General features: G+C 46.6%; 1 protein-coding gene across 1 annotated transcript in view; it reads right to left on the bottom strand.

Moving 5' to 3' along the window:
* Positions 1-2,351: 2,351 nt before the first annotated feature.
* The window catches only part of ARHGAP31 (Rho GTPase activating protein 31), a 55,356-nt gene continuing 37,934 nt past the window's right edge, over positions 2,352-19,773 (bottom strand). The window contains exons 4-12 of the mRNA XM_066569277.1: positions 16,784-16,866; positions 16,067-16,174; positions 14,243-14,388; positions 12,799-12,997; positions 10,909-11,033; positions 8,441-8,500; positions 6,978-7,598; positions 6,336-6,646; positions 2,352-5,435 (exon numbers count right to left, since the gene is read on the bottom strand). Coding sequence (XP_066425374.1) covers positions 2,991-5,435; positions 6,336-6,646; positions 6,978-7,598; positions 8,441-8,500; positions 10,909-11,033; positions 12,799-12,997; positions 14,243-14,388; positions 16,067-16,174; positions 16,784-16,866 — 4,098 coding nt within the window. The 3' untranslated portion in view covers positions 2,352-2,990. The remainder of the gene's footprint in view (positions 5,436-6,335; positions 6,647-6,977; positions 7,599-8,440; positions 8,501-10,908; positions 11,034-12,798; positions 12,998-14,242; positions 14,389-16,066; positions 16,175-16,783; positions 16,867-19,773) is intronic.

Raw genomic sequence — 19,773 nt, forward strand, 5'->3', positions numbered from 1 at the left:
AACATGCTTTCATCTCTGCAGGACCTGGGACTTTATTTTAAGTGCTGTGGATACATCAGCTGAAGGCTGGAGATGAAAGCATAGATAAGCAATGGGATCAAGCTACAAAATTGAGATATCATTGCAGCATCTCTGCTTAATTAAAACCCAGGACCCAGATCTGAGTTCAAATTCTGAAATACCCTTAAAAGGTATAGTCTGGATACAGATCTTACTTGAGGCTGATCATTAATATCAAGTAAAGATTTCTAATAATTTTCTCTTGCAGGAGCTTCACCACTTATGCCAAAAGCAGTATTACTTACTGGAATGCTGTTAAGAGTTGAGACAGTGTATTATACACAAATTGCCAGACCTCATTTCTTGTTCATAGATCAGCTTATATGAGAATAAGAAGGTGAAAAAAATGGTTGTAACATGCCAAGGTTTCATCACATTTTCTTTTCCTTCTGATGCACTACTTTGTGAGCTTCTCCCATCTCCCTTCCAGCTGCCTTGGAAGCCAAAACTTCTAGGACCTGAGAGACTATAAGTCCTTGTCCAAAGCAAACTCTTTTGTTGATGCCAAAAAACTGGGCATCATTTCCACAACTTTTGCTTCCTCTAAAGCCTTACCACAATACCTCGTATCACACCTTCCCTTGGTCATTAACCTAGCCATGGTGATTAAAAGCTTTCTCATGAGGCAGTGCCATGTATATGCAGTGTGGAGCTGTGCTAACTATGAGGAGCATGAAGGACTGGAAATTCCCTACTTTTAATAAGAGGCTGCACAGGCATATTATGGTCTGGGAGTAGAATAATACAATTCTCATGAAGCCGCATATTCTGGGCCCGCTGTCCACAGCTTGCCCGGGTAAAGCATAGGCTGCTGCCTGTGAAAGAACATGGACCCAAACAAGAACTCCAGGCTCTCATCTGGTTTAATAATTTCCCTCAACAAAACTGACAGCACAGACTTAGTTCTCTGGTCTGTTCCCATGTGGTACTGTACACAAATAAAGAGTGCAGTGGGGAGGATCAAAGACTGCAGCTCGTGACGAGGAAAAGCTCTCTTGTTTTTCACATTCCCTTTGGAAATAGAAGGAGAAAATTCTGCTTAAGATGTATTGCTTGCATTTGTGGGCCTATAACTTCTCAAAAATACTCTGGCATATCTCTCCTTTTGCAATCAAAGAGTTCAGAGAAAGTACTGCATGGGGGGGCTCAGGGCCCTCCAGGCACAATGGCACTAATGAAGTGACACAGTCTGTACAGACCAGGAGCTCATGGGGTGAGTTTACTAACCACTAGAAATTGCCAGTACTTCACAAAACAAAGCCCTAAACACACATCTTTTGGGAAATTCTGGCTGACACTCATTGTGGTGGCTATAGCACTTCCTAAGAGTTTACTGCTTAAACTATAGCCCATCACAGCCACCTGAGGGCCTGCAGACAGACATCTCCAGGAATGATGGCTGCTGCAAGCACATTACAGGGACAATCTCAGTGCTGGCAGCAACATCTGTGTTCCCATCTCCTCTCTAGTCACCAGTGACACGTAAATTGCAGAGACAGCACAGGCTGTACCTGACTTTGCCATCACCCACAGTCATAGATCAGGCAATAGATGAGCCTGTGGTGAATGCAGAGTTAGAGGCTTTATAAAGGAAGCTTTAATTCTATTCCCATGGCAGCTGTTGCATATCTGAACACATATTTGCCTGTAACATTAATGTTTCCTTCAGGAGAGAGTTTAATTCACTTCAAATCTCCCTCTCAGGACTTGTTCATGATCTGTTCTGCAGTCCCACAAATCATCCTCTTTACCATACTCTTAATCAATCTGAAAGCACTGAGGTCCAGGGAGGTGGCAACGAGCCACACTCTCAAAGAAACAGTGTAAAATCATAGGAGAGGAAATTTAAATGGAGAGGAAGCACCTGGGGACATGCCACACAACGGCAAGGAAAGACCAAGGGTCAAAGATATGTCAGTCAGGGTGCCAGAGGGCAATAGCCCAAGGATGTGGAGATAAGGAGATCCTCTTGCTTTTGTCTGCGTTGGCAGTGTGGAGTTCAGCTAGAGACAGCTGCAGAGGTGTCATCTGGCTTTAAGCAATGATGAAAACAGTTGATACTGGCCTTCAGGGTGACCTTGCCTTGGCTTTCAGTGCTTTCAGCCTGAGGGGTCTCCACTGCTGGGCAGCCAGCTGCACACTCATTCCTCACCACACCCATCCTGTGTGCCCAGGGAAGGAGAGACTGAGCACTCAAACTCCTGAGCAAGACCTGGAAGACTGAAAGAACAACTAGGCCTTTCCTGTCCAGCTGCTTTCATTCCAGCCCTTGCATAGGCTGGAAAGAGCACATCTCTGATGCAAGGAGAGAGCTGGAGGCAGCGTCTTCAGGTTGTGTGTGTGTTTATCACTGGAACACCCTTGGGTGCCTCATGCCCTGTGTGATTTGCTCATGCCAGCTTCACCTTCCTCTTCAGCTATCCCCAGCCTCCTGTACTGTGTATTTACACTGTGTAAATCAGAAAGTCCTTCATTGGAGTCTGGGAAACAATGGTAGGAGTTCCCAAACATCTGGACTTACCTCCTCAGCAGATGTTGTGCCCCTGCACCCTGAGCTGTAGTGTTTTGTAACCATGTTTCCTCTCAGCCCTATATCAAAATTATACAGAGATTTACCTTTCCTTTTTTCCATAGGGAGGATGAGACTTTCACAGAGCTTGTTAGAGAACAGGTGTGAGAAATGCAAGTTCCCTGGGACTGGCTTACCATTAAAAAAAAACAGACAGTGAGGGACTAGGCAGGAGCAACAAGGGGAATGAAAAGCAAGACAAAGATACCATGACCTTCCATAGCAAAAGCCTTGCAGGAAACCATAAAAGATTCAGGTCCATCTTGCACAGAATAGTTTTAACAACAGCAAAATGGTAACAGAGTTGGTCTTGGACACTCCCATTCCAGCCATCACAGAAAAGGAATAGGAGGAGCAGCTGCTACTCAATCTGCCTCCCACTTCGTCCATCCAGGATCACAGAGCGCCTCTGGGGCTGGTAGAAGCAGCTGGTGGAGGTCTCCAGTCTCTGGCCATTCTTGGGGATGGTCATTTTGTTCCGCAGCGTCACCCCCGCGGGGTCGGACAGATCGCCACAAATGGGGCTCAGGGAGGTGCTCTGAGTGGGGCTCCTGATGGGCGACAACAACACCCTGGAGTCTGCTGAGGACGTGGGGTGGTCCATGATGGGGAAAGGGGGACTGAAGAGAATCAGACTCTGGGGCCTCCCGGGCCTAGATCTGTAGGAGGGTTTGGAGAACCCGGATGGCCTCTCTATCTTTGAAGACTGTGGGTTATCTCCAGCTGCCTCCCCGCCAGAGGTGCGCTTTCGGCGCAGAACAGGGGCATCCAGAGCAGGGTGGTGACTGGACTGAGATGGCTCCAGTGGAGAGCCCAGGCTGCCATGCCAAGGGCAGGCTGAGTCCTTTTGAGCTGGGTCACTGTTTTCTTTCTCTGCTTTGGCTTTCTTCTCTGTCAGCGGGCTCTTGGGGGCCTCCAGGTGGCTCCATGCCACCCGTGGAGCTGGCCTGATGGCCTGCTTGGCATCTGATTCCTTCTTCTCAGCAGCTGGAGCAGCATTCTGAGCCTGCAGGGGCTGGGGGATCTGGGTGTACTGAATCTTGGGTGGTATCACAGGCACTGCTCTAGCCTGGCACATCTTAATCATGAAGGAGGTCCTGACTGCTGACACGCTGACGGGGGCAGAGTTACGACGGCCGGTGGTGGCGTGGGCCACTGCCAGGTAGTCCAAGTCTAGATCCATGGGGGCATTGAAACGGGACCCCCAGGGAGCACCTCTAGTGGCAGCAGGGCAGTGTGTTGGCAGGGATGGGACAGAATCGCTGCTCTTTACTTCCTTCTGCCCATACAGGAGGTTCCCAGGGGCAGATGGCATGGACAGGCTCTCAAATGTGAAGAAATCTGGGGCTGGGAGGAGTGAATCCAAGTTGAGGGATGAAGGCCTGGTCTTTATTTTGCAAGGTGTTTCTTCACCTTTATTACTCAGCTGTGACTCAGCAGCAGAACACAATGCTTTGGTGACAGTCTCTCCTCCCAGGGCAGTGTCCTGAGAGATGGAGAACTCCTCCTTTGTGTTCTTAGTCTGTGAAGAACTGCCTGGGCTATTTTGGTATGGCAAAGACAACTCAAGCTTTGGGCTCCAAGGGTTTTCTTTGCTCACATGCACTTTCTTTCCCTCTGTCTCCGAAAGAGGGACTCTGGAGGGTCCTGCTTTCTCACCTGGTGCTTTCTCCCTGATAAGGGGATACTCAGCTTTTGAAGGCTCTTCTGAAGGACTTGGGCTGTTCTCATCTTGCATCGCTTTGCCCAAAGCAGAGGGGGACATGGGTTGTGTTTTGGACAGCTCACAAGTCACTGAATGCAGGATGTCACCACAGGGCTGCTGCTGGTCAGGGGCATCTATGAAAGAGAACGGGGTGGCCCACAGACTCAGCACCGTGTCTTTGCTGTCCAGGGAGAGGCTGCGACTGAAGCGCGGCCTCAGAGAAAGGCTTGTCTCTGCCCTCTGCCTCTGTGGGTGAAACTCCTGGGTCATCTTCTCCTGAATGTCCTTAAAGGTGGGGGAATGGAGAGGGCTTGTAACCCACTGGTGATCCTCCCAAGGCTCCACAAGTTCTAAGCTCTGCACATTATCTGTCCAGGCATCCTCATCATCCTGGTCAGCAGCATCCTGGGTTCTGCTAACAGCATTGACTTCCTTCCCCTCCTGGATTCCAGCTCCACTCAGTGCCTTGGAGGAGAATGTGTCCCTTCCGTCAGTAGTCATTATCTCATGTTTCTCCCTCTCAGTCTGGACTCTGGTAAGACCATCCTTTTCCCTCTGGAGCTGGTAAGTGCCATCTTTTTCTTTCCCTGATTCTGGACATGCTCCTTTGGAACAAGATAATCCATCACTAGTGGCAATCTCACTAAATTCTGATTGACCATGAAGTGTCCAGTCCGGGGTAGGAGTGAGACATTCACTCCTGCTCTCCCCCATTGACTGGTGGTTCTTTGGAGTGGCTGAGCCTGTTGGAAGAGTGCCCAGCTTGGGTAGGGCTGAAGCAGCACCCTGCTGTGCAACCGCATCAGACTGGCAGCTGGGGAGGCTGTCTTGTTGCTCCATGCCACTGGCACCAAATAAAGGCACCTGAGTTATCTGTGGTGCTCTGCTTTCAGATTTCTGCTCAGCAGGTGTTGGACTCTGCCCTGGGCCAGAGCAAAGACTATCTGTTTGTTCTGAAGAGGAGGATTCGGAAATTGGGCTTGTCTTGGGAACAGCTGCTGGCAAGAGCAAGAGCTCCTCTTCAGGTTCAATGATTTTCAGTTCCTGCTGTATCTCTGGCCACAGCGGTTCTAGAAGGGCATTCGATGGGTCCTCCTCAGTCTGAAAAACAGAGGAAATGCCATCACCTGGGAACTCACAACTTCCTAGTAAATACCCCTCCATTTTCCCCAAACAGCCCTCCTAGAATAGCCAGGCTCCTGGATGAGCACGCTCATGGGTACAGAAACACAGACACACAGACTGCTACCAGTTCAAGGAAGAAAATGCATCTATAAACAAGTGGGTTTATGGAGGAGAAGGTCTGAGGTGCAGCCAAAAGGAGGTCTGGACAGACATACTGAAATATGTGAGCTGAATGAGTAGCTGAAATGTTCCAGCCCATTTCTCAGCAATTCCCATTCAGGCTCGCTTGGCCTTGCCAGAGAAAATGCATTCCCAAACTGCACACAAACTCGAATGAATAATCTATTCAAGGAGATACGCCAACAGATCTTTAAATAGCTGTCCAGAGATGAGTATCGCTGCAAGGAACTTGGTGAAAAGGCTTTGCTAGAGATACAGAGGAGGCAAAAAATAGTAAGAATTAAAAAAATAAAATTGTGTGTAGAGAATAGGAGTAAAAAGGACTGTTCAGGCTGTCCAGGACAAATGGGACAGCAAAAATAGAAGGGGAATTCAGAGACCATGGGTCAAAATGTTCAGACATCCGGACAATCTCACATCTGGAGAGTCTCAGAGCAGACAGATGGTACAGACTGAAATTCTACAGTTACAGGAAAAGATGACCAAAAGGGGACAGCAGGTAGTTACATAAAGGTAAATCACCACATGGTGATTTCACAGAAGTGAAATAAATCAGTTCATGGCCAATTATTGGTGCTGCTTGGCCTAAGTTACAGACTGAGTTTTCACAACTACAGACACACAATGAAACTTTAAACAACCTCCCAGTCACCACCATGACATGGTCCCCCACTTTTCTCATGCCTTCTTCCTTACCACATCTCTTAGGCATGATCCTTCTTCTGTCTTAGCCATCTCAACCTCCTGTTGGTCACAGCTGCCTCCTGAGGAGACATCCTTCATCTTGAGCTGTCCGTGCTCTGCTTTGTCTGCTGGGAGAGGTCCCTTATGGAACTCTGAAGCTGGTGTTTGTTCCAAGGTGGGACTCTGCTCTGAGGACTGCTGGGGGCCGCTGGTGCTGCTTGTGCAGCTGCCTTGCCCACATGTCTCCTGATTTTCTGCTGCTGGCTGTGGCGTTTCCAGAGACTCAGGTTTCCCACCTGCCACCAGCTCCTCAGGATGAGAGCCTGGATCAGAAACACAAACAAATGTAACTACTTGAGAGTGAAACTTGTGCCCTGGGACAAAGCAGTGCTGCCAAGAGCCAACACCAACTAACAAAGCTAGGGAGCTCCCTCCAGGCACAACCAGATGTTTCTGGGAGGTCACCCACCTCCCCAGGCTCCTTACTGCAGTAAGCACCACCCTGACCTGCTATCAAGCCAACACCCACCCTGCTATGGGTTAGTTTCTTTCCTGCCACAAGCTCAAACTGGAGAAACCTCCACACCACCAAGCTGCAGGGCACTTCCAGCAGCCCAGCTGAGGATCCATACCCCCCTCCTTAACACAACTTACCTCTGGGTGCTGCCAATGGCAGAGCTGGCCCCGGCTGTTTCTCCTTGTGCTCTGCTGCCTGCTCTGTCCTTGTGTGGGTCCCTGGCTCCAGAGCAGAGGGGCTCGTGCTCTCCACCAGAGAAGACAGCTCCTCTAGACTGGAAAGAGAATGCTTCTCCTTGGTGGGCAGGCGGCAGGGTGTGCTGTTGGTGCTGATGACTGCCGATACCCTCAGCGGGACAGAGACAGCAAATGGCTCCGAGATGTTCAGGGCTTTCCTCTGGTGATGAGGAGAGGCCTCCAAGGGAAAGAGGCTGCTTGGGAAGCCTGACTTGGTGGCTGTTTCAGAGGTGTAGAACATGAGCACTCCTTTGGCTGAAGTCTGCTCATTTTCAGCATCCTCTGCTACCCGGAAAACCTTCAGCTGCTCCGGGGGTGACTTCACCTGCGGCGTCCGGGGAAGACCTCTCTCCCCACCCAGCTCTGAACTTCCTTTGGCCCCCATGGCAGATCCTTCCCGCTCCCACTCATTCTGCTTGCTGAGGTCATATGAGCTGCCTGTGCCTCCTGTCCGTATCTTGGTGGGAACAAAGAATCCTCCAGTAGTCACTGACCGTTTGAACCTGCTTTTGTCATCCTCCCCTAGAAACGGGAACAGAGGAGCAAGTCAGTGGGAAGCAAAGAACTAGCAAACAAACTTCCTCTGTGAGGAGCCCTCCTCAATCCCTCCAGGGATGAGTCCTGCCCTGCTGAACACTCACATTTATCCAGATAGATGAAGCCAAGTGGCACTGAAGGCTTTCTATGCTCTAGCCTAGGGCTTCCTTCAAAACAGGCAGGCAGCACAGGACTGAATGCTCTCCAGTGGAAGTCAGCTCAGACTTTTATTACACACCCTTCTCCATCCAATGCAGCCAAATCTAGGGCTATCACATAGTGCCCACAATGCACACACCAGCCCTTGTCACCTTTTTGTAAGCCTTTTTCACCTACAAATGGGATTTTTGTGCCCAGAATAACCAAGAAAGAAATCAAAGCAGTCCAACTGCCAAGAAAGGTGCAGCTAAACACAGAGGTAACTCTCAGGTGGATGCACTGAGATAAACAACACAGGAAAGAATAAAAAATGCACGCACACAGAGGTGGGGACACACGTCAGCAGCCATGGCATAAGTACAGGAAGATACACAACCTGATGAGATAGACACAGACTGCTCATCCATTGAGGGTGGTGAGACTCTGGAACAGGCTGTCCACAGCAGCTGTGGATACCCCATCCCTGGAAGTGTTCAAGGCTTGCTCAAGTGTTGGTACCACCTGGTGCAGTGGAAGGTGTCCCTGCCTGTGGCAGGGGTTTTGGAACTAGGAGATTTCTAAAGTCCCTTTCAACCCAAACTATTCTGTGATTCTGTGATCCATGCTGCTGAAAATGTAGAGCTGCAATCCTTCCCCCTTATAGTACAGGCAGGCTAGGGATGTCTCACCTTCCACTGGCAGGGAGCACAACGAGTCCATGCTCTTTGCAGGCCGGATAGTTGCTTTTTCTGTAGAAAAAAGTTTTAGAAGCAGGTATCAGATCCTGTGGCTTTGCAGGCTTCAGCCCATAAAGATCAAAGGCTGCATACATATAGACAGGCATGCCAGGCAGACATTTTCCATTTCCAAGCATTCCCCCATGTATCTACACCACATGGCTTATTACCCACAACACTTGTCCACACAGCTGGGGATCTGCTAGTGCTGACAACAGCTTTGCACCTGCTGGACATGTGGAGAGCTATACTTAACCCAGCCAGACAACACCACCTCCACTCTGCTGCAGTTAAGCATCCCCAAAGCTGCCATGTGCCACTCCCCTCCCCAATAGTCAGGCTATTGGTTGTGGGGGACTTTTTAACTAAACAGACATAAATGCCTTATCACTTCTCATTCCTGATAGCAAATGTTGGGTTATTTTTACGTTGCACTCCCAGCTCTTTTGCTGATGTGAACATACCCTGCCTCCAGCAAGAACTCTGGGAAATTTCTGAGGGCAGTGAGAGACCTATTTTGCTGGCCATGCTCACTGGACTTGCTTGTCCAGAAACAAGCTGTCATTTGTTACTATACACTCTACAGGTCTGTTCCTGAGAGGGTTTGGAAGCTTGTAGCTGTTACTGCTGTGAAAAAGGAAGGGAGGTGGAGAAATGTAGCTGGCAAGGAAGACAAGTTACTCTCTGGCAGCCCAGAAAGGGTCCATGGAGATCTGGAAAATGTCTGGAAGTAAAGTTTGCTGTTTACAGAGTTGCACAAAGTAGGTAAAGCAGAAAGTCAGCAGGCTTGTTGGACTTCATTTGTTTATATAATTGAGGCTTCTGGCTCTGACTCTCACAAGAGCATAGGAGAAACTCCAGCTACTTTTTACATTTATATGGCATCCTGGCTTTTTACTTTCATAGGACGTGATGTCTTGAGCACTGTTTCCGCTTTCCAGGAGGAACAGAATTCAAGCTGGGGAGCTGTGTAAGTCACATTTTATGTGACTTACAGATTTGTGTGCACAGACTCAAGCTATGCTAAAGCATGTGATGAGTTTCAGCAGCAACTTTGTCTGCTCCCTCACATGAGGCCGTAAGCAGAGAGCACTGAAAAATGTAACACAGCAGCACAGAAAGGCACTGCTTCAGTGCTGAAAACTCTGCACAAGGCTGTGCATCTGTGTGTCCTCCTGGTGAAAATGTCCACCCTCCGTCACTCAGCTCTGTCCTTGGAACAAGGCTCAGCCTCCACGATCACTGGGGCTGCCATCATTCCTGGGCCTCCTTGGGTTAGTGCTATTTTGGGACAGAGTATTCCTTATCAAAGTGAGAAGGTGATCCCGTGATCAATATAGGATAGAGAGCTATTTTGAAGTCTGTCACGGCCACACTGTGTGAGGCCATCTGTACATTCAAAATATGGGGAAGGCAGGGGTCCAAAAAGAGCTGGATCCAGCATTTGGCTTCACACTCATTTCTGACCCAACTACAGCCTCTCCTATATGTGGTGGTAGCAAATGATGCCAATATTAAATGTTTTATTTGAAGTCCTACAATGTTAGGCAGTGGTCCTCCAAACACCAGCTCCTGAAGTCATGAGGTTATATAAAGAAAAAATCCACTTTCATCTCCCTATAGAAAACAATTCCTTGACTTGGAGATACCAAAAAAAATCTGGAACATATAAACCCAAAACATTTCTTTATAAATTCAAAATAAAAGGGCATGCTTTCTTTTTAAGAATGTGATTACTTTTGAGTCAAGTTCATGATTTTTAGAGCTTGAGTCATCATTTCTTAACACTGGGAACTGGCACTGCCATGTGATTTTCTAGGAAGCAGAGTGTTTAAGAGATTGCAGCCCAGGAGAGGTTAGAACTTGGGATTACAGCCAGAAGAAAACACAACTTCTCTTTTGTAAATTCTGCAAAAGCAATGGCTTCCCTCAAAGTGCTGAGAGACAGAGCTGAAGGCACTCCTGGTGCCTCATTTTTCACAAAGACACTGAATGCAGTGGTTCTTTAAAGTCCTTTAGTGGAAGGACAGCCTGGAAGGACAGCCTAGAAAGACGGCCATTCACCCAGTGCCACATAATGAGCCTCAGGAGACAGAGACTGGCTGGGCTGGAACAGTTTTGGACTAATCCAAACCTACACATTTCCTAGTCCCCAGACTTGACAGCTGGACAACAGGAGCCTGTTTATCAGATACCAAAATGCAATATTTACTGTAGCTATCTGTCCAATCCTCGTGGAAGGGTGTTTCTTGCCATCACAGGAAAATGAGATGGGCATGAAACCAGGCAACAAGGAGGACCCCATTAGACTATCTCAAGCCTGTGGCATTAGTGGCAAGTGGATACAGGCTGTCCCATGCTACCAACAACACAGGAGAAAGCCTCAGAGAGAAATATTCAGCTGTAAAGTGTGTTCTTACCAGAGAGCTTCTGTGCCCTTACAAAGACACTCCCATTTCGACTCAGTTTAGACTTTGATTCTGAGCCAGAACGGCCCAAATTAAATATTGACTTCCATTTCTTGGACTTGGTGGATAATTTCCTCCTGTAAGAAAAAAAGGCTCAGATGGTCACCAAACCTTAGAGACTTTTGCCTTTTTAATGCCCTCCAAAGGCCTCTGAGCTGTCTCCCCTCAACACTTTCTATTTTTTTCTTCTCACACCTCTTTTAACTCTAAAGCATGCAAAGCATACCCATACAACCAACCCTTGTTGGCTGCATAGGTAGCAATCACGCTGTAAATGATTTATCTGTACTGCTGATTTAACTATTTCATGGATGGAAAGACACCTAAGCCTTCAGATAGTTAGTTCTGGTATCATGCTACAGCAACAGTGATTGAGCAATCAACCATGCTTGTCTCCAGAAAAGAGTGGTTTTCAAAGCTCAGACTATCCTGAAATAAAGCAAAAGAAATTGCTTTTTTTAACAGGCTTTAATGACACAATGTATGATAAATTCCAGGGAACTGATGTAACTGGTACCATTTCTCAGTGCACAAAGTTATGCTTTAAAGACCATGTCTTATGACAAAAATAAAGGGATTCCTTAACGAGAACTAGCTATTAATGCTTCTCAGGCCAACCTTAATTTAATCACAGGTGTTATATATTCATGTGCAAGTATAATGTACTAACCAAACAGGAGGAGGTTTAAGGGAATTAAATCAATTTCTCATAACCCTCAGAGGAAGTGGGACACCAGTTCCCTGAGTCTCTTTGGAAATCCCAGCTTTTGCAGAAAGAAGCTTCTTGTCCTAATGCAATTTTTCCTTGCATACATATTTCTTTGTGAAGATCTGTTTCACTTCATTCTCATTCTGACTCCTCCTTCAACCTCCCCATCTTTCAGAGCAAGAATTCTCTTAGCTCCCTGTTCTGCTCTCCACATTGGACTTTCTAACCCTATATTTCTGCTTTTCTTTCTGATCAATACACAGAGAAGTACAAATCAGTCCTTCAAAGGGGATTAATATTTGGGGATAGGACTTCTCAAATGAGAAAGGAGAAGACACTCTAGAGGGACAAACATATTTTTGTCTTAAGCTGGTTATCCTCTTGCCAGTGTTCTCTTAGATGACTACTTTATGCTTCAATATATCAAGTGCCAATAAATATCTTTGTTCTGGTGCTTTCTGGGTCAGTAGATTAATGAGCCTCCTGCTGTAGAGGCTATAATCTATCTGAACCAGGCAGTAGAGTGGCCATATATTAACAGTTAGATAGACCAATAGATAAATACTTATTCTGGGCAGCTGTGCCAACAACTGCAGCAACCTCAGCTGCAATCAGACTCTTCTCCTGGCACAGACGTAGCTGGCATAGGTGCCACTATGTAAATGTCTCTCCATGCTGGGAGTGAAAATGAACCTTCCTGCTTGGCTGCAATTGCAGAGGAACCAGGAGAATGAAGAATCTGGAGCAGGTCAGTGGCACCAGGCATGCCCTGGACCAGCCACCAGCAGGTGGAAGTCGTAGATGAGCTGTGCCCCAACGTGCTCCATGCTCATCCCGTGTTTAGCCAACTTCTGAGCTGGCACAAGGATGTAGACAACTCATTCCTCCTGCAGGAGGTCTGTGAGGTTCTGCCCTGATGGAGAGAGAGCTAGTGAAGCTATGAACCCAGCACCTGAAATACTTCTCAGGAGTAGCTCTGCCTCTTTTGAGGACACTGAATTTTCTTTGTGTAGTGGCAGTAGATTCAGATGAGTGCAGGTGTGGGGGTACCACATTAACAAAAGGATCATGCCCAATCACACTGGGGAACCTGCACTTTTCTGTTTGTGCTTTACACTCCTCTTGTCACTTACTTGCTGTCAGGAAGGTCAACAACTGTGTGGAAGAGGGACCCAATTACAGGCACAATTTCAGGCAAGCTGTTCTCTCTCCTCTCCTTCCGAGCAGGATGGGATGCAGACAGACTCCGTGCCTGGGCTTCTTCCAGGCTCACCAGTTTCATTGGCAGGGAGGCCGAGGGGAGGGTCAAACTTTTCACAACTGATGCGCTCTCTGAAAAACAAGAAAATACATTCCAGCCTGGGGTGAGGAGAAATGAGAGCAAGAGCTTCATGACTTTATTTAACTGGAACATCTCCTGTGGAGGGGGGAAAGAAGTGGCACGTGCAGGGAGAAAGGCTTTTTGTCAGATAAGCCTTTCAGCTCCCCAGCAACCTTATCCATCTGAGAACATTCCCAGCAGGGGCTATGCTTGCCAGCCAAAGGCTGTGTTGTGTGGATTTGCTTCCTCTGCTGCAGACACTTCTGTGTGAAGGAGGTGTCTCTGAAAACAACCAGGATTCACATATTCCCTTTACTCCTCCCTCACTCCCTTCCTCCATCTCACCCCCACCCTCCCCCAGTTTTGGAGCAGTTCACTCCCTGATCTCAATTTGGTTCTTTCTCTCACTTCCACATCTTTCTCCTTGTCTTGTTGCAGGATGAGGGATTGTTCTAAAAGCCAGCAATACTTTAACTTTTTAATCCATTTCAGGGACACAGAAAGCAGTCTCACTAATAGCCCAAAGTGTCTGTTTGTGGGGGCAGGGGCAAAGCCATGTTAAGGTAAAGATGGGCAGAATGAACTGACACAGGGCTGCAGAGCAGAAAGGTGGATATTGCCTGAGTACTGAAGGTATCAGAAGTCTTTTGAGTGTGTAAAATGGGAAGGTGCATATTTCTGCAATTATGTGAGGTCACTGTGGATCCATGCTTTCTCACTTCCCAGTCTTTGCCAACAAAACCATCACTAAACAGCAAAATCAGCATCTCTGGAAACTATTGATGTCCCAGCAAAAAATACATCTCTTTTATAAAATGTCCACAGAAACAAGATAAAAGTTTTTGGAGCACAAGATTAATTTTTTTTTCCAGGAGTGCCTGGGAGTGTGACCTCTGACTTGGGTGGAAATAGTGGCTGCAGGGCAGGTATTGTTGGTATGAGGAATTGTAACTGGGGGAATCTGACAGAAGAGCTGAGACTGTGGCTGATGGACTTACAGAGAAAGTTTAGACCAATATTGAGAATCAATCAGGTGGTTCTTCCTTTTGGAGAAAGGGTTAAGCCACAGGCAATCATGCAAAGGATGAGACATAAGGCAACCTGAGAAAACACTAAAGGACGCCAGTATTGAGAAAGAAAATGTTGAAGATAGGGATGAAGAAGACAAGAGTAACGCGATATTGGGCTCAAGGTGTCTTTGGGGAAGTCTGTGCTGATAGCAAGTGACACGGGAAGTGGCTCGGGGAGGTTGCTACCAATGTTCTCTGCAGAGCTGGCTTTCCTGTTGTTGTTGAAGATCTGATCCACGTGGTTCAGGATGAACTCGATCACCAACTGCTGCACTCGCACCTCCAGGAAAGCTGCATCCCCATTGCAGCCAACTGCCTCAATCTCCTTTGACCTGCATGAGCAAAGAGGGGTACCAGTAGTGAGCATTGCCACACACAGCCCCTGGCAAGGACAGACCAGATTTCTTCCTGCAAGCAAGGCAACTGGGATGATTTCCCCACTCTTGCTGTACCTCTTCCTCTCCTTCCCTCACAGGCCCTCATCTCCTCTTTGTCTTTTCACTCTTTTAAAAATTATTTTCTTTGATTTCTTTGCCATCTCTGCTACTTCCTTTCCTGAATGTGTTATTTTCCCCACATGGCTTTTACATTTTCAGCAGATAAAACTGTGACTCTCAAGTTCCATTCTTCTCTCATTTTCCTATTTTAGCTATGTCAAAGCTGGGCCTGAAAGACAACACAGGAGCCTTCAAAAGCTGCTTCTACTTAGTGCTTCAATGACCTCTCAGTGAAATCCCTTAGACCCTGCTCAGGTCTTCCCCATGCCAATTTCTTCAATACTTCACCAGGTGCCCGAATAGTCTCTTTTCTGCGCCTCCTGTGCTCCCACATTCTCAATCTTGCTCTCAGCAAAGGAATATTCCTTATCTTGACATGCCTAAGTGTTGCTGTGCTGAATTATCTTTGGGCAATGGATCCTTTGTAAAGTTAATGACTGGTGCGTTAGATAACAGCTTGGGGCATTGCCAAGAGGATAACCCTGTCAGGAGACTGCAGTTGCATTGCTTGCTCCTTTCTTTTCCTCCCTGGGACTTGTACTTATTAAAGATTGCAAAGGAAAAACAGACTTCGTTTTTTTTTTTTTTTTGACAAGGACAGATGTTAGAATGGAAATGTCTCAGTAGTAAAGTCCCAATTTATGATATTCAATAGAGTCAACATTTGATTCATTTTCAGAACCTGCTCTGGCATTTTTGGGATTCAGAAGGGTGAGATAACTCTTTAGAGCATGCTTTTCAGGCCTGTATCTCTCTAGCCAACGTTCTCTGCCAGCCCAGGGCTACCCTGATGGCTCTGCCATCACCCCTCTCCTGCCCAGCTGCAGTCCTGCACTCTCCTTGCATAGTTCATTCCTCTAAATACAGGGGTATTGGATGGATGGAAAGGGAATTTTGACAAGATACAAAATATTTAATTTTTTTTCCATATGCTATTTTTCCTTGTTCTGCTTAGCTCTACAACATAGCAGCCAAACCCCTGCCTGCATCTAATCCAGGCTTCTTCACAGCAGAGTGCCAGGCATAACAAACATGAAAAACTAGCTGGTGGTCTTGAGATCTGACACTGGCTGCCATTTCAAGCCCAGCAAGCTCATCTCAATTTTGCACAAGCAGATCTGGGAACAGGTCTCTAGTATTATTGCCCTGTTTTTCTCCCTTCTGATCCTTGCTGTCTCTCACTGCCCTGCTGCAGAAGCACTGGCACCATCAAAAATGTCATTAACATTCCCAAGTGGTGAGTTAAGTCCCCATTTCTAAATCTATGCTCAACTTGCAAATAACAACTTTTTTTTAATAAGAAACACACAAACCCACAAGCTTCCTTGGACATTGACAGTAAAACCTTAGATTATTCAACCTGGAAGAAAAGCTGTTTGCTCTGCTATGCTCTTCCCTTTAGTTGCTCAGCTTTTCCCCCTCTTTGCATTTCCCTCAGGTCATTAAGCTCAGATGCTGCCACTCCCCTTGGAACTCAGCATGGTGCTCTGGATTAGAGGAACCTCTACCATACCTGAGGAGATTTGGAGCCCACACCAAGGCCAGGTTTCTGGTGTGCATGTTGGTCATGTTGCTGAAGGAGGCCAGGTGAGTCAGGTGCTTGATCAGGTATTCCAACGTCCTGCAGTGGTTTCACACAAAGAAAGAAAAATGTGTCACGTTACCAGGGCCTGCCTGCTGGGAGAGCGAGGCTCAGAGCCAGCCCTGTCCCCTCCCCAGGTGTCTGCAATGGCACCACAGAGCCCGTGGGGCAGAGGAGACACAGCACCAGCATCTGCACGGGATGGCAGTCAATACCTGAACAGCTGAGCTCCAGCTGGGGCGGCCAAGGGTGGGGCATGAACCAAACTATCCTTAGCATGATGGGAGCAAAGAACACGGGAGATGGGTGGAAGAGGGAATGGCATGATGCAAAGGCTGGGCTCAAGCACCTCCAGCAGATCATCTTCTCCTTACAACACCCAGGACACTGCCCAAGGGTGCCACAGTGCTCATACTTGGAGAAGGAGGATGGTAAGACTGCAGCAGGGACACCTTGTTCTGTCTCTAACAAAGGTTTGTTCAATGATATTTAAATGCCCAGATAAATTGTTGCCAGATTTGGAAATAGTGAGTCAGCTTTTGGAAATTGATTTCTGGAAATGAATCCTAGAGCTATTTCAGGCACTATTCCCTGATGAGGGTGAGGTCACCAAGCTGATCCTCAGCACCTCTGTGGACACAATCTTACCTGTAATGTGATGGTGGGAGCTCCTGGATGACATTTTGAATTCGTGCCAGCTGCTCGTCCTCGGGGAAGCGCGACACTGCTTCCTGCAGGGACACAAGGAAACAGTACACCCTGGCAATGGACTCAGGGGAAAAGGAAGAGGGATAAGAAGGGTCACACGAGACACCCTGTCTCAGAGGGAATGCTCTCTTGTTACCCTGCAGAGCTATTGGAAGAAGAAGTTTCTTTGTGTCCCCAGCACAGCAGAGATTTCCTGCACTGTTATTCCATGTCTCAGCACGCCATGCCCAGACATTCAGATATGGTGGTCAGTATTTATGGGAGAGGGGCAATCAAGGACTTAGACCTTCAATTACAAATTACAGGGGGTTTTTTGGTTTGTGTTGGTTTGTTTTGCTTTGCTTTTCATGGGGTATTTTTTTGATTCTTTTCACTTTTTTTAAATTGTGTAATGATGGATGAAATAAAAAGAGAGGAGAAAGAGAGAAGTGAAAATAATGGAAAAAGCAAAAAGCAATGACACCCCCAAAAATAACCTCTTAAAACATGTTTTTCAAGCTGTGTTATGAGAATACCTTGGATATACATGTTCTGTATTCTTCAAAATAAACAATATTTTGACTGTCATAACAACATAGCTGAGGGGATTATTTTTGTGGGTTTGCATCTTTCATGATGGAAGAAGCCATAGCAGAATCCCTGCCCAGCAGATTAATAAATTCTTATACTGAGGCTTAGACAGAATCAAAGTTATACATCTCAGTCTTGAGCAAATCTCTACAGACCAAGAGCTCAGAGAGCCATGAGGAGCTTTTGTCAGCATTCGTAGGAGTTCACTGCATTGGCATTCATCTGTTCAGCTATTCCCTTTCAATATTTCTGCTGGGGGAGGACAAGCAGTTCAAACAGTGCACAACTGTCTGGGAACCTCCTCCTACCCACCCGCCTGCCGCTGGAGTTTGGAGCGAGTTCAAAGGAAGATGCTGTGACCCACACAGCCAGCACAAGCTTTGCCTCCAGACAGATGTCAGCTCTGCCATGGGAGGAAAGGAAGGAAGCAACCCTTCCCAAGCCATCCATCACTTAAACATCATGAACCTGAAATTACCAGCGACTGCCAGAGAAGCATCTTCCTGCAGTAGCCACTACAGCACCCCCCGTGATGATGCTACCACCGCTGGTTTTGTCACTGCCCTCTTCCCTGCAGATCACTTCTCATCTGCAACCAGCACCTAACCAAACACTGCCAGTTTCCAGAGAAGTGATGGCAGATCAAAACAAGTGAGCTCACTAGTTAGGGATATATGAGATGCACATGTATTTGGTTTGCCCAAACTAAAGGCAGGTTAACTCCTTCTAGTGATTTTACAAATGTCTATGTGTTGGAATGTTGGGGGACACAAGATAGATGATGGACTTTGGACCTGGTTAACATAAGAGATTTGGTAATAAGATGCCTTGGCAAAAGCAAACAGAACTTTGAAAATTAGACCTGGATTGCAAGAAGATTAAATCAAATGGGTTTACCAGAAAAAGAAAATCCCATTAAACTCTGCAAGCAAGACATGTTGTTATATGCATAAGTTTGTGTATGTGATTTTAACCTAATCATTGTAGTACACATTACTAATCTCCCTGAAATAGTATATAAGTATTTGTATCCCACAATAAAATCAGATTCTGATCACTGAGTCAGTCTCTCCGTCTCTCTCCATTGCCAACATCTATGGTGCCTTAAAAAAGAAGCCCAGAAATCTGAAGCATAAGAGCTCTTGTAATCTTAATACAAAGTTTCCAGTTGAATAGCCTTGTCCAAAAATGGTGACTGAGAGAAATAAAAACTTTAACTGGTGCACCTTAGATTTCAACTAGATTGTACAGCATATTTTCTCCCCTGGTGCATATTTTCATTCCCATATTCAACCTTCGGGTCTCAAAGACCTAATGATTAGACAGCAAGTGAATACCAGCTTCTCTGAGGTCATGACCTGTTCAGTCCTCCAAGCCACATGTCTGACCCACACAAGCTGTGCTTTTGTGACCTGAGGAGCCCTCCAAAACTGCAGATTACAGCAGCAGAATACAAAATTCAAGGAAGAACCAATAATTCAATTTCTTGCATATCTGTTCATCATGGTATGGATTTATGCCATTTAAGATTATTTTTTAACTCCGCTAGTGATTCTGGGAGTCCACAATTCATGAGCCCTGGTTAACAAGTGGAATACAGTCCAGAGAGAGAAGGTAAGCTTGGCCTCCTAGAGCTGGTCCCTCTATGCCCAGGCTAGAACAAGCCAAGCAGAGTCAACTTAGCTATCCTGAGAAACAACCATCCATCACTAGGATACAAGATGGCAATCATTTGGCAAAAATTCATAGCCAGTGAGGTCATGACTGGGATGTTACACCTGTGAACTTGACATAGTGATGACCAAAAGGACAACCCTTCCCTAGTCATAAAGAATTTGACTTTCCTTAGACAGAAATCTCTGAATCACTGTGGTGACTCAAAGTGCAGCCTATCCCAGCTCGGAGCCAGCTCTGGCTCAGTCAGGCTGGGATTAGTATGTGTTCTTTATTCCTACCAGCACTCGTCTGCTGAGGTACAGCTGCCACTGTTCCCTGCTCAGACACCCCACGCACACACACGCTCCTAGGGGGTTTTCTGCTCCTTGGGGAATTGGTCTTTCTTCTTTCTTTCCTCCTAGTATCTGACTGTGCTTCCTGTCAGCTGGGTTACCAATTATAAATCCCTTCTGAGCAGGCTTACATGAATAATGGATTTTGTGGCTAAGTGGAAAAACTGAAAAGCTAGAGATTTAAAAAAACCAACCTTTTAGGTCAACCCAAAGTGATAACATTTTGGGAAGACGGCATAAGATTTTAGAAAACAACTGTTCAAGGCTGACCAAAAGCATCACACTCAAACATTAGTTACAGAAATGATAATTAAAATTTAGAACTGCTTAACCCTTTTCTGAAAGACATTT

Source organism: Molothrus aeneus, chromosome 2, assembly GCF_037042795.1.
Source record: "Molothrus aeneus isolate 106 chromosome 2, BPBGC_Maene_1.0, whole genome shotgun sequence".
NCBI lineage: Eukaryota > Metazoa > Chordata > Aves > Passeriformes > Icteridae > Molothrus > Molothrus aeneus.